Here is a 14259-nt window from a genome sequence, read left to right on the forward strand (position 1 = left end):
CCCACTAGGAAAGCAGTAACTGCCGAGTGTTTATATTAATATTAGCTGGCATGTACTTTCTCTTTAAACACTAACTTAATTCTTGGCCTATGATGTGAGGCATTAGTAATTTAGCAATTAATCATTATGAGAAAGGTAATTTATTAGTCAGTCATCATGAAAAATTAAAACAGTCTTGTCAACTTACAATTAATATTTTGAATTTTAGATTTTTGCTATTCCCCAACTGACGAGAAATATAAAACATGAAACAGATTAGTTGATGATTGCTCTATTTCATTTTGATTGGGTAAGACTAAATGATAGGTTTGAAGTCCTTGCTACTGAGAGCCCCACCAGTACAGAAGCATTAGGATGAAAAAAGATTTTCACTCACTGGGTGGTCTGTTTGCTGCCAAATTTTTGAAGTGGCTGCCTTTTATCACTTCTGCTGATAATCTTCCAGTCGTAGCGTTATAAAGGAGGCCAATGAGGATTTCTGGAGCTGAGCCATGTACCAGAGACTGACAAGAGGAGGTACTTCCACTGCAGGACACTTCTGACGTGCTCATTTGAGAGTCACAACCCTATAAAACAGATCAAAAGCTTTGTCTATTTTATGGAGTGATGTTACTGGGAAGTCCATTTTTAGCATAACACATAGAAAATTAGGAAAGCAACTTACTGACAATAACAGAAAGTCCATTCAATCACTCAATAAGCAATGTACATCCTTAATATATACTCAGTTTGCACATATTAGAGGCAACAAATACTAAAGCGGTCTAGAATTAAAATAATTCTTAATTTTGTGTTTCAGTTACTTCATAATTCAGGAGAAATAATAGCAGAAGAGGAAAAGCAGCCTATTTACTTCAATTGCTAAAATAAGAACTGCAACATAGTTTGTCAGCATCCTGGAGAACTTTGGATCTTTTACTTTCCAAAAATGGAAAATACTAGTGGAACTTTGAAGGTAATAAAATGCAGGAAATTCTTATTCATGTTTTGTAAAGGTTATTCTCTAGACTGAGAATTTATGAGCAGCAAAATAACAGAACACATGCAAGTAGAAAAACGCACTCTGACTAGAATAAATTAGCTTACAAGGAATTTAACTGATCCAGGGATAGAGAACTGCAATAGACCCTTCTTCTTGGATAGGAAAGGAATAATGCCATCCTAAGGCTCAGCAAGTGACACTTTAATTTCCACCCTAGAAGCTGCCAAAAAATTCAGATCTCTCATGCATTTTCACCATGTCATATCTTTGACAGGAGTTTCTAATATTCATTTTTATCATTTTAACTCCTCATTACTGGCTTTAAAAAAAAATAAATATTAAAAAAATATAGTAATGCTTATCATACCCTAGTTGTTTCTACTTTGACTTCTTGATTTCATGCACTGGCACAGAAAAGTTGTAGCACTGAGAACAAGAAACTGGATGGAACCTAGTTTCCTAGTTCCCTGCCAATGGCAAAGGAATTTTATTGGTACCCAAGAAAATATCTGTGAATTACCAGTACATCCCTTCAGGATTCTCTCAGAAAAAAAAAAACATAAATTGGATCCAGAGATTTTTCAAGCATGGCTTGACTCATATGGGAATCTGGCAGCACTCTTTCAAGGAGTCATGATGGTTTTGTGAAGTTGATTCTTCCAGATTCCAAATGTCTCTATCAGTTCCAGCAAGAGCTGACATAGGCACAAGATCAGTCCTAAAACCTAAATAGCACAAATCCTCATCAAGATGAAAGTTAACTTTAAAAGCAAGGAACTTAATCTGACATATAAACCCAAATGCATTACAGAATCTCAAATTATAGAATACACAATACCTACAGGAATAAATTATGAACCTACAATAATATCCTTCATATTGACATTTTAATTAGTACTTCTCAAAAGAACATTTCCAAGAAATCTGGCAGAAGTTGCAAGTAGCAATCCAGTTCCTCATTAATAAACACTCACTCTTGTTAGCAAATATGTTCTTACTACTCAAGAAGGAGCTCAACAAAATTCTGACTTCTATACCTCAAGCGGTAAATTCTGAATTTTAAAACTCTGGTTATTTCTGCGAAAGTTCTTCATTCAATTTTGAGAATAAATTTCAAATGGGTTGCAACTTGTGAATTGCTGGAAATGAATGACATTTACAATTATACATTCATTCTCTGGATCTTGGCATTCACAAAACAGAATTTTTTAGTCCTAACTTCAACATTCAAAAGCAAAATGGACAATTTAAAAGAAAGATGACTTCGTTCAGCAGTCAAAAGTACATACTGTACACCTGAAAGCTTCAGCCTGTGACAACTGCATATATTACTTCAGTTTTCTGGTTTTATAAAATTGTAATACATTATCCTTATGGTGCTTATTCACCTTATTATTTCTGGGGGGCAGGAAATTGACCAGAGTCAACCTGATACCATTCAAAAGCTTAGGTCTCAAATTTCATTGTGGTCATGCTGCAAGTCTACAAGAAAGACTTAACCAAGTGAGCAGCTAGGTAACACTCCCTTACAAACCATCGGTACTGAGAGGGGTGATGATACCACTTTTTCCCAATTGTGACTTATTTGTACAGTTTACAGATGTTCTAATAGGGACTCAGTCTAAATCACTTTTTGACAGAGTTGAACTGATTACAGTGGGTATCACAATAAGGTTTAGAATGCTAGAAGTAGTAAACAGTAAATGAGTGATGATGGAGAAGGAGTGAGTCCAGAGGTATCTTGAAAGGGAAGACAAGTAGCTTCTGTGTGATAAAACAGAGAAGGGGGAAAACAACTGAAAATGCAATGAGTGTGACATTACAAAGTTACGTAAGGAAGGGCTAGAAATATCATTCCTTTATAGCAGAATCCTGAGTGGATGTGAGAAGGACAAGACTGCATTTGTGAAGGCTGGCAAAAAGGATCTCACATTCTCAGTTGAATGGTGAGATAAGAAGACCTAGGTGATGCTTCAAATCTATAAGTGGACAGAAATGCGACTAAGTGGCTGTACCTTAGAACTGTTTCACAGAAAGAACTGGTAGATCTAGCCTTGAAGAAATTCTGGAGAGAGGGTCTAACTTAATGCTTTGCTACAATATTTTCTAACAAAAAATATTTGCCTCTTGTTACAAGACAGGTGGCAGGTTTGAAATGAACAAAAACATATTGTTTAATCCTTAGTGTATAATAAATTTACAAATCTCCTTCCTACAAAATCTTGTGGCTACAGAATCTTAACGACATTAAAACAAGGTAACCAAATTCACTGAAGAAACAATCTTAACTTTTTTTTTCCATTTCACAAAAAAAATACTCCAAGAAATTTTGTTTCATGCTGACTCAAATATATTTTTAAAAATACTCTCTTTTTCAGTTATGAATTGAAAAATACCAATATAAAAGAAAGTGAGACATTAAGAAGAAGAAAAATAAAAAGGAGTAAGGTGTGAGGCAGATCAGAGGACAGACTTATATTACTGGGTAAAAGCGACATTAAATTACACAAGCCACAGTATAATTTCTGTGTGTATGATAAGGGAGAAAAGAGAGAATTCAGGGGCAAATTATGTTTACATGAGAAAAAGGGGAAGGTGAAGTTGTATGTTGTCAGTTTTCTTTTGAAAGAAAACAGGAAGACCCTATGAGGAAGAGAAGAAGAAACAGGAATCAGGGAAGGTAAAGACACAGCTGAGATCAATAGGGCTCAGATCAACAACAGAATAAAGACTTTTCACTGCAGGACAAAATTAAAATCAGAGATACTGAGTATTACATGTCTTCTTAAATGTACTTTCTCCAGAACAGTTTATTGTTCACATTGTGGAAATTCATTAATTGCTTTAAGTGAGATATTCTGCGATAATCACGTCTGCTGGTAGGTATCCTGACTTTGCATTAAGTTCGTAAGATGAACTAGAATTGAAAATAACCTCTCTGATTAGAGGGTTTTTCTGTGTACACAGTCAAAATTGAAGAAGAGTGCTAACAAACCCACCATGAAAAAAGCAAGACAAGAAGTTACATTTTTACCTGCTCAAAATATAACCTTCATGATCATGTGCCAAATTCTAATATATTAACACTGAAATTGCTAATTGCTACAACATGAATATAAACTTAGCTAGAATGAAGCTTTCAACTCACAACAACATTATAGTGCTACCAGATGCTTTTCATCTCTATACAGATCTGCATTCAATCTATCTGTAGGCCACTTTGATACTGCAGCTTCACTGGGGGAAACATAATATTTAGACCAAAAGATACTATTTGTTTGAAATAATCTGTCTACATAAGTTTATTTTTATAACTCTTTCCTCTCTTCCCCTATAAACACTGTGTATATTTTAATAAGCCGGGGGGAAAAGGGCTAAGGTTCAATAATAGCAAAAGCCTTTCAAGGTCAGTGAAACACCAGAACAACCCAGTAAGAACTGTTGCAAAACCTAATGGCAGATTATTAAGAACTTAGATGAACTGTCAAGGTATTGATGATCTGGCCACAGTGCAAAGACCTGTCTCTTGAGGTTGTCTCCAGAGATTAATGCTAAATCTCTAACCTATTTTTGTCAATTTAGCCATAACAAAAATTATTAACAGTAAACACAAGCAAAAAAAAATAAAATCAAGTAAAGTCTACTCCAAATACATGGTTCAAGGATCAGTCTTACTACAGTAAATTATAATTTTTCAGCTTTTCAATTCTATAACACAGAGTTTTTAGCAAATGGCTTAAAACTTTCCCATATATTATAAATAATATATGGGAATATATTTTTTATAATAAAGTTAGGTGGATTTTTTTTTGTCAACACTTCACAGAATAACTGCTTTTCACTGGATTATAAGATGATTGTGTTATATTCTACAAAAATGTAATTCCTAATTCTCCAAACTATTGTCATTGATGAATTCTTTGCATATGATATCTGAGAAAGAAACATAATTTTTTAATAAGTATGTAATAAAAATATTCCCATTAAGTTGTACATGAATTTCACATCTTCCTACTGTACAAAAGTTGGCCATCAAAAAAAGAATACTCTTTTTTTCTTAGTGCAAATGGAAGTGAAAACCTGTAATGCATGACACCAGACTGGAATGCCTATGAAGTATTTTCAATAATATTTTTCTCTGTTCTCTGACAACATACAGAATCCTCTATTTGAAACAATGATAATATATGTAAAATGTATTTATTTGTCTTTCTTCACCATAATTCCATGGAAACTGGGTATTTGCTATTTACATATTCATCTCCTACTGTTATTTTTCTATACCCTGAAGTTCTGCTTAGAAAATCTGTTCTTAAGCCAACTGGAGTTAACCACAGGGAATAATGTGGTCATGCTCTGAGGGCAGTTAAAAGTTCTTTTTCCTCATTGCACAGGTTAAAATCATGCCTCCATAGGCTTATGAAACAAGAACATCTGATTCTCTTGCCTTTTCAAAATATACACAGGAAAAGATGAAACCTTGCTGACAATCCTTCAGCAACAAAAATCAGATTCACAGCATGTTACTTGTCAAAATGTCTCTCTCAAATTTTAAATGTTAATGTTATAACACTAATCTCTTAAAGGACTTTTTTGCACATTACTTTCTTCTACTTCTATATCAATGCAACTGAAAGGTTAGGGAAGTAAATTTGAATCTTAGTAGGCAAAAGGGAACTGAATCCAAGTATCCTGTATTTTAGATAAAAGTATTCTTCTCTCTTTATCACCAGTCCAGTCCTGAACCCTGAAGCTACTGCTCCACTTTGAGACAAATGCTTGCTGAGGTGATGAGAGCACTCAGGCATCAAACAGGCTCCAGACCAGCTCTTTAGCCTGGAGCCTAGTCCCTACTTCTGCTCTGAGAGGCAGAGAGGAGGAGAAAACTGAACCTTGAGGCTCCACATCCTTCATTATTGGCTTAAGCACTAGATAATTTATAAACACATGTTTCAAAGCTAAAATACTTTTGAAAAAATATCAAGATCATTCCTGGGAAAGAGAAATCAAACCACCTAAAGAACTCAGTCTTGAAAACAGAAGGATGCAATATAATTAGGAATGTCAAAGAATGTAACTTTATAATTTTGAATTCTGTTAGCTAAATCTCACTTACGTGCTATACTGGGTACTCTGATGCTTTTGCATAGTTGTTTGCCTCAGTTCTTCGTCACTTTGGCTTCTTCTTCCCCTGACTCATGGAAGAACTGTGAGAACCAACATACTTGAAAAAAGGGAAATACTCATAACAATAAAGTTCCTGAAACTAAACAATTCATACTCTTTCTGTCTACTAATACCTGCAGGAAGTATCAACTTTTTGTTTCTAAAGGTAACTCAAGTATTACACGATGCTCAAAACACTATTAAATGTTTGAAATAATAAGACTCATTATTAAGATTAATACTGAAATTTAGCAAAGATATTGCAAAATAAGACTTAAATGAAGAAGCAAGTGTCAAAAAAAAAGTTCTTTATTTTTGTGTATGTTGTCATTTTGAGTCTTTGGTGATTTTAAAAAATACTTGAATTTAAATGGTGTCAATGTGGTTCTAGGGGGGTTTTATTGTTTGTGTTTGCTTTAGTGTGAGTTTTTTTAAAAAAAACAAACACTTTAGAAATTGTACAAAGCTACCTATCATCACAACATGTTAGGTAGGAAATTCCAATTCCTATTGGTTAGTGGTCCTGTATAGTAAAACGAAGAGAACACGCAGTTATCCATGTATCATGTATCAGTATATGCTTTTAGCTAATAACCTGAACTTGCAAACACTGAAACATCTCTTTAGGCACCTCACAAAGATTCAAGTTTAGGAAAGCATCATTATTTATGACAGGTAATTATTTGGTTGTTCTGCTTAATAGCTTCCTTGAAGAGCATGCCAATTAAGTATAATGTGCATTTTTATTCATGTAGTTCACACCTTACAATATTAATATCGAAGTCAACCTAAATAACAAACACGAAAGTTAACATTCTAATAATATTTCCAGCATGTGACTTGATTTTAGGAGAAAAAAACACTCTTATTTGGGGTAGGATGGCATGTTTTAAAAGTTACCAGGATTTCCTATTCACAAATTCCAATTGAAAAATCTTGGGCAAAAACCCACATCCAACATTGATAGTATTCGCGTAAAATATGGAATTGTTTTGGTTATTAAGCTACTATTAATGTAGCTGAAAATCAGATTATCTGAAGTGATAAAACTCACATTTCTCATCAAAAGCTTCTGCTCAACCTCAGTTTTTATTCTCAAGAGAAAAAAAAACTTCTGGACGATAATTTTACAAACACACCATTTTCTCACAGAGGAAACACTGGAAAATGGAGATCAAATAAAAAATAATAGTTCTTTCATTCACTGCAGTCAAGGGACTAAAACCTTCAAAATTAGATGTACAACTTTAATTTATCTTATATAATAATGTACAGAACTATAAAAACCTCCTTAGATACCTGATGATACTAAGCAAATTTCTATTTTAAAGTAATTTAAAATGAATTTTTATTCTATGACTTCTATTTGTCTGCATTAAAATTCTACCTTTGGCTTCCTTGTCACATTATGGAAAGTCCTAGTTGTTTCATAGACTAAACTGGCCTAAAATTTGCACAGCAAACCTGAGCAGCAGTGGAGGCAATTGAAAATGAATGTACATTGGAATTTACAGCATTTACAAAAGTGCTGTGTTTTCATATTACCAGCTTTTTATACTGCCACAGGCAAGGGGAGGAAAAGAGGCAAGAGGCCTTTTATTATTGAATTCTGTTTTCTGAGATAACACATGTAGCATAAAGAAACATTCAAGCACTAAAAGCTGTTAAGATGTTTGTGCTAGCAATTTTGTTAAGAACATCTGACACAAAAAGAAGACATTCTACCTGCACTCCTGATGAAGATACGCTAACAGCTCCTACTGAGACTCACTCACACCTCTCCCTCTCTTTACTCCTGTCAGACCTGTAAGACCATGGAGATGTTACTGCAGGACAGCTTCCATGACCACAGACTTCTTTAAATTACAATGCTCTGTCCAGATGGAGTTACCCTTTATGTGTGTTGGAGTGACCAATAGCAAGTAATTTAATTTTTCTCTTTTCTCTCTTGATTACACTCTTTTAAAGTGGGAAATGAGAAAAAGATTCAATGATCTAAACAATAAGCATAATTTATGAGTAGTTGATCTATGGACCAATATTTGATTGCATAAAAATTAATGCAATTATTTTTGACAATGAACAAATCCCTAACATTAAGGGTATGTTTATAATGCATTTGTCAGCTATACTATTTGCAATAAACAGTTCGGCTCTAATTTAAACTGCTAGTGGTACCCCTTTTGATTTGTTCAGGTCACATTTAATCTCAAGATTGGAGGACCACCAGGTGGAAGTTGGAAGGGATCTGCATGAAGTGAATTCTTAGAGCTATCATACACACCACAAAGAAGGGCAAGAAGTGGACATACCCTGGATTCTCCTGGGGCCACCTGACAGCTGATTAGCCCAGCAGAAACACAGAAGCTGTGAAAGCTGCAGCTCAAGGTCAGACAGTAAGAAGGCCAAGCCTGACAAGAGGCTAATGCACTAAGACTAAAAGGATCCCTTGCTAAAGGCACCCTATGAACAGATGTTTGTCTGATACCAAATACTGGCTGCTTGAATACACAAAAGAAGTGATTACTGCATGATCCTCAAGTCTGAAATGAAGAACACTAATGAACACTTACTGCAAAGCCCAGGAGAATAAGAATCACCCAGTAAGTAAACCAGAAATCAAAATGACAAGTTCCCTAACTGTGTAAGTTACAAAACTGCAGACTAGGTAACTTCATTTGTTTGTGTAACATCTCTGATTTGGATTTCCCCCAATGGAAAGAAATTAGAGGAAAACTGTGCACATGCTTTTGCTGCAGGGTGTTCAAACCTGCCAAAAGAACTTGTTTTGTGTTTTTCCTTTTTGTTGTTTCCTTGAAAGACAGGAATAAAAGTGAGATGATACAAGCAAACAATAAAGAATTCAAATTATAAGAAAATAAAATAGTTGGGAAACTTGGTATCTCTAAGGGAAACCGAAAATTAACTTGGATTCATAAGTTAAAGAATATATCACCAAAGAAAGAGTTGCTTGAGGAAGATTTAAGCAGCAGCTTGTAAACTTCAAAAGTGGAAATTTCATGCCAGTAACAATCTTGATAATCTTTACTTGAAACTCCTACAAAGCCACTTCTGGGAAATTTACAATATGTTTTTACAGCATGATTATTTTCCTTACTGCTCTTTGAAATTGCAGTCCAGGTTGGGAAATCATACTTATTCCACAGAAAATGATCATCTGAGTATCTCACAGATACCTGACAAAATTCTCATTTTTCTAGCTTTATGTATTGATGAGCTTCTTCCATTTTATTTTTTTAAAAGATTATCAAAACTAGACATACAATTTGAGGCAATCTGTTTGTCACTGATGGACTGGCTTTCTGAGGAAAATATTGCTCAAGAGGATTACTTTCATTTAATCTAAAACAAAAATTCACAACTTGTCATTTGACTGGAGGCTTTGTAGAGACTGAAAAGCATCATCATACACTTAAAATAGTCTGAAACACAGTTTTCAATATTTGCTGATCCTAATGCCAAAGGTTGTGGTGATCAAATTGAGTAAATAACTTTTTTCAAGGAATTCATTCATTAAACACAAAAGATGACAGTTTTTAATTGTTATTTTACTCAGTGCACAGATAATGAGACAACACACAACCTTTATTCTGGCTATGTGACCAACCAATGATTTAGAGAAATAGATTAAATTATTTACATTGCTGACATCAAAGAATTTTCCCTGTATCCTACATTGAGGGTCATGGTAACAGATCTAGTTACCAAATTAGGAACTTGCCTCCTATCTGGGTATCAGCAAGGTAGTTGAAACCTAAAGTTGAATTGAAGTTCTAGTTTTGCAAATGCTTTTAAGAAAGCCCTGGTGTTATGCTGGCAGGTGGTTTTTTTAAAAAAAAAAACCCTGTAAAAACTTGAAGGCCAGGTGGACTATATTAACTCTGTCTTGGCAGTGGCATCTATATTCAGAATGCTTTGACTGTCCCCATTGGCCAGTATATCTCAAGAAAGGTATACAAGTACTACTTTGAGAGCATTTTTATTAACTCTGTTTTCAATGACTGTCAGCAAGAATTGGAATCAAACTGTTCGCCTTGTATCTTAGAAAAAAAGTCCAGCAATGAAGGCTAGAAATGCAACCTAACTGAGAATTGTGGTGGATGTACAACATTCAAATAAGGGCTCTCAGAACCTCATAAGAAGTCAGAAGCTTGTTTCCAGAGAATTAGGATTTTTCATTAGAAAAAGCTTTATACTTTAATTTAAAGAAATTACTGACAAAACAGGAGTCACAATCCTAGCTAGCCTAGACATGGCAAAATTACAAACTCTGAATTGTTGCTCTGTGGAAAGCTTTCTGAACTGATCTTGAACTTGATTTTCAATGGATGAATAGCAGCAATATGGCCTATGCCTAAGGTGGTATCAGACAGAGTATTCTGATGACAAAGATCCTTCTCTTGATCACAGTGGAGATAGCAAATAACCCACAAAAGAGCTGAAGTAGTGCATTTAGTTACAGAGTTTAAAGCCACTTGCAAGGACTATTGCCTCTTACTGTGGATTCAGAGTAAGACTGAAATAGTATCACAGCTTCAATGCCTAGTTCAGTGCTTTGCCATGACTTATTAGATGTGTTTATGTAAGAAAAAAATCAGGAGTAAATAGTCCTGATTTGGAAAGCCAATTTTTAAACTGTGACAACTGAACTGAACTTATCTAGTCAGAGATTCTTATCTCATCAGATTCTGAGTTCTTGAAACTTGCACCTGCCAGAACAGTACAGACACACCACTGGCTTTGGAGCATAGCAGCTACAGTAGTCTTTGTGTTCTCCACCCCCCATATCCTCATGAACACCTGAGCCAAGAGAGCCATGGGCTAGAGCTTATCTGCTCAGCTGCCAGGAGCAGTGCTTGGGGAACACCACACAAAGGTGCCCAAGTTGAAGCATGACACCATGAAGACAATGGCTGCTGCTTGCCAATACTGCTGGCAAAGCCTGTGCAACCAGTCAAATACAGGAAGGCCAATTCCTCTGCCCAGTACTGTCAAGTTCACCTGCAGCCTCAGTAACATAATCTCCGTTTTCCAATCACCTTATAATTTTTTTCAAAGAAATCACAAGTCATCTTTCTTTTTGTGTCAAAGGACTAATTCTGATCTTCCACTAACTCAAATGAATTCAGCTAGCTATTCCCAAGATAAGAACTTGCTCAGAGTTTAAAGATAATTGCCCCTTATTTTGATGGACATAATTTTTACAAGCTAACTGAAAGCATTTATGCACCATCACATGGGAAGTGATCCTTTTAGTTAGAATTCTAGTTAAATAAAATAATGTGAGCAAAATTTTTTTAGTTTGTTTTTTTTTTTCTCCTCTCTAGACAAGTCTTAGTAATTTTTTCATTAGCTGTTCTAAATTATCATACTGGTAGCTACTACTTACTAAAGATATGTTTACAGATATTAATTTTAGTGTTCAGCCTTCCAAATAGGATCCTGAATAGGCCACAGCATAAGAACACAGTAGTAAATTCAACAATAGGCCCAAAATATTAGGATTGGCACAAAACCTGAGAGCTCGGCTCTGTAACAGCCACAAATTCCCAAGAAAGGAATGCCACCCTGACAGCTTTTCCCCCAAATATTATAAATGAATAAACATCCATTAGAAAGAATACTGCAGGTATGCCACACAAAGGGCAATACGGAACAAATGCCTTAAGCACAGTACATACACCAGTGTATACCAGATGATTAACCACTGTCCTCGAAGTGGACAGAGCAGGCAGATGAATGAGCAGGAACAGGCATTCTTAAACACTGAATGTATGATACATGCCTTCACTCAAAAAATTACAACTAAAATAATTCTCAAACACTGGATATTTACAGTAAACATACACAAAATAATATTTTACACATGAATGAATGTCTACACCATTCTTTATCATAGGGATCATATCGGGAGTTCAGTAAGTTTGAAATGGAGAACATTACAGAAAGAAAGTAAAAGCAATTTAATCCTCCACAGCAAACAACTTGTTATTCACAGCACACAATGAACAATTACTAGATTTGCTTAGCAGGAAGAGGTGTGTTTCAGTTGTCAAAATTGTACTTCAAAAATAATAATAATAAAAAAAATCTAAAATGTGAATGTTTTTTGTTATTCTATACCAAAAAGCAACCTGTAGGACAGTGAAGAGGTTTACACTTGTGTTGGTATTTTTTTCCAAACAAATTTCAATCAATGAACCTCTTGTATGTTTTTCTAATCGCATCATACTGGAGGTTGTTGTTCACTGTCAGGAAAATTTATTTCCTTGAGAAGAACGAAGAGCAACTAAAAACACATCCACAGGGATTTCCTGAAGAAATATAAACAACACCACAATGGAAACCAAACCCAAGGCAGGTGAACAAAAATTTGTCTAGCATTGTAGACTAAAAGGAGAATTTCTCCAAAAGGATCAGCAAAGGTCACAGAATCACAGAATCTTAAGGGTTGGAAGGGACCTCGAAAGATCATCCAATCCAACCCCCCTGCCTAGAGCACATCACACAGGAACGTGTCCAGGCGGGTTTTGAATGTCTCCAGAGAAGGAGAATCCACAGCCTCTCTGGGCAGCCTGTCCCAGTGCTCTGTCACTCTCATAGTAAAGAAGTTTTTTCTGATGTTTACATGGAACCTCTTATGTTCCAGTTTGCACCCATTGCCCCTTGTCCTATCACTGGCTCCATCCTCCTGACACTCCCCCTTAACATATTTGTAAACATTGATGAGGTCGCCCCTCAGTCTCCTCTTCTCCAAGCTAAGGAGACCCAGCTCCCTCAACCTTTCCTCATAAAGGAGATGTTCCACTCCCTTAACCAGTTTTGTGGCTCTGTGCTGGACTCTTTCAAGCAGTTCCCTGTCCTTGAACTGAGGGGCCCAGAACTGGACACAATATTCCAGATGCGGCCTCACCAAGGCAGAATAGAGGGGGAGGAGAACCTCCCTTGACCTACTAACCACACCCCTTCAAATGCACACCAGGATGCCATTGGCCTTCTTGGCCACAAGGGCACATTGCTGGCTCATGGTCATCCTCCTGTCCACCAGGACCCCCAGGTCCCTTTCTCCTGCACTGCTCTCCAGCAGTACCAACCTGTACTGGTACATGGGGTTGTTCTTCCCCAGATGCAAGACTCCACACTTGCCCTTGTTGAATTTCATCAAGTTTCTCTCCACCCAACTCTCCAGCCTGTCCAGGTCTCATTGAATGGCAGCACAGCCTTCTGGTGTGTCAGCCACTCCTCCCAGTTTAATGTCATCAGCAAACTTGCTGAGGGCACACTCTGTTCCCTCATCCAGGTCGTTGATGAAAATATTGAATAGTACTGGTCCCAGTACTGACCCCTGAGGGACTCCACTAGTCACAGGCCTCCAACGAGGTTCCGTCCCACTGACCACAACTCTCTGACTTCTTCCTCTCCACCAGTTCATGATCCACCTCACCACCTGGTCATCAAGAGCACACTTCCTCAGTTTATCTATGAGGATGCTGTGGGAGACAGTGTCAAATGTTTGACTGAAATCAAGATAAAACACATCTACTGCCCTAACATCATCTATCCACCTAGTTACTTCCTCACAGAAGGCTGTACGGTTGGTCAAACAAGACTTCCCCTTGGTAAAACCATGTTGACTGCTCTTAATGACCCCCTCATCCTTGATATGCCTAGAGACAGTGCCAGCAAGAAGTTGTTCCATCACCTTTCCAGGAATGGAGGTGAGGCTGACCAGTCTATAGTTCCCTGGGTCCTCCTTCTTGCCACTTTTGTAGACTGGAGTGACATTTGCTATCCTCCAGTCCTCAGGCACCTCTCCTGCTGCCCACGACTTATCCTCAGCACCCGCAGGTGTATTCCATCTGGACCCATGGATTTATGAATGTCCAGATTGCTTAACTGATCCCTAACCCAATCCTCATCTATCACAGCAAACTCCTCCTTTATCCTGACTTCTTCTGGGGCTTCAGGGATCTGGGGCTCCTGGGGAGTGTCTGCAGCAGTAAAGACAGAGGCATAGAAGGCATCAGCACCTCTGCCTTCTTTATATCCTCTGTCACCAGGGCTCCCACCTCATTCAGCAGGGGGCCTAT

The 14259-nt window shown here is 36.7% G+C and overlaps 1 protein-coding gene across 2 annotated transcripts in view; it reads right to left on the reverse strand.

Annotated features, from left to right (window-relative positions):
* Window positions 1-14259, reverse strand: part of SYT14 (synaptotagmin 14) — a 59880-nt gene that overhangs the window by 4636 nt on the left and 40985 nt on the right. For both annotated transcript variants that reach the window (XM_051614857.1, XM_051614856.1), the window contains exon 5: window positions 377-566. In XM_051614857.1, the coding sequence (XP_051470817.1) occupies window positions 377-566 (190 nt within the window). The remainder of the gene's footprint in view (window positions 1-376; window positions 567-14259) is intronic.

The sequence above is a fragment of the Apus apus genome, chromosome 3 (genome assembly GCF_020740795.1).
Source record: "Apus apus isolate bApuApu2 chromosome 3, bApuApu2.pri.cur, whole genome shotgun sequence".
Lineage (NCBI taxonomy): Eukaryota > Metazoa > Chordata > Aves > Apodiformes > Apodidae > Apus > Apus apus.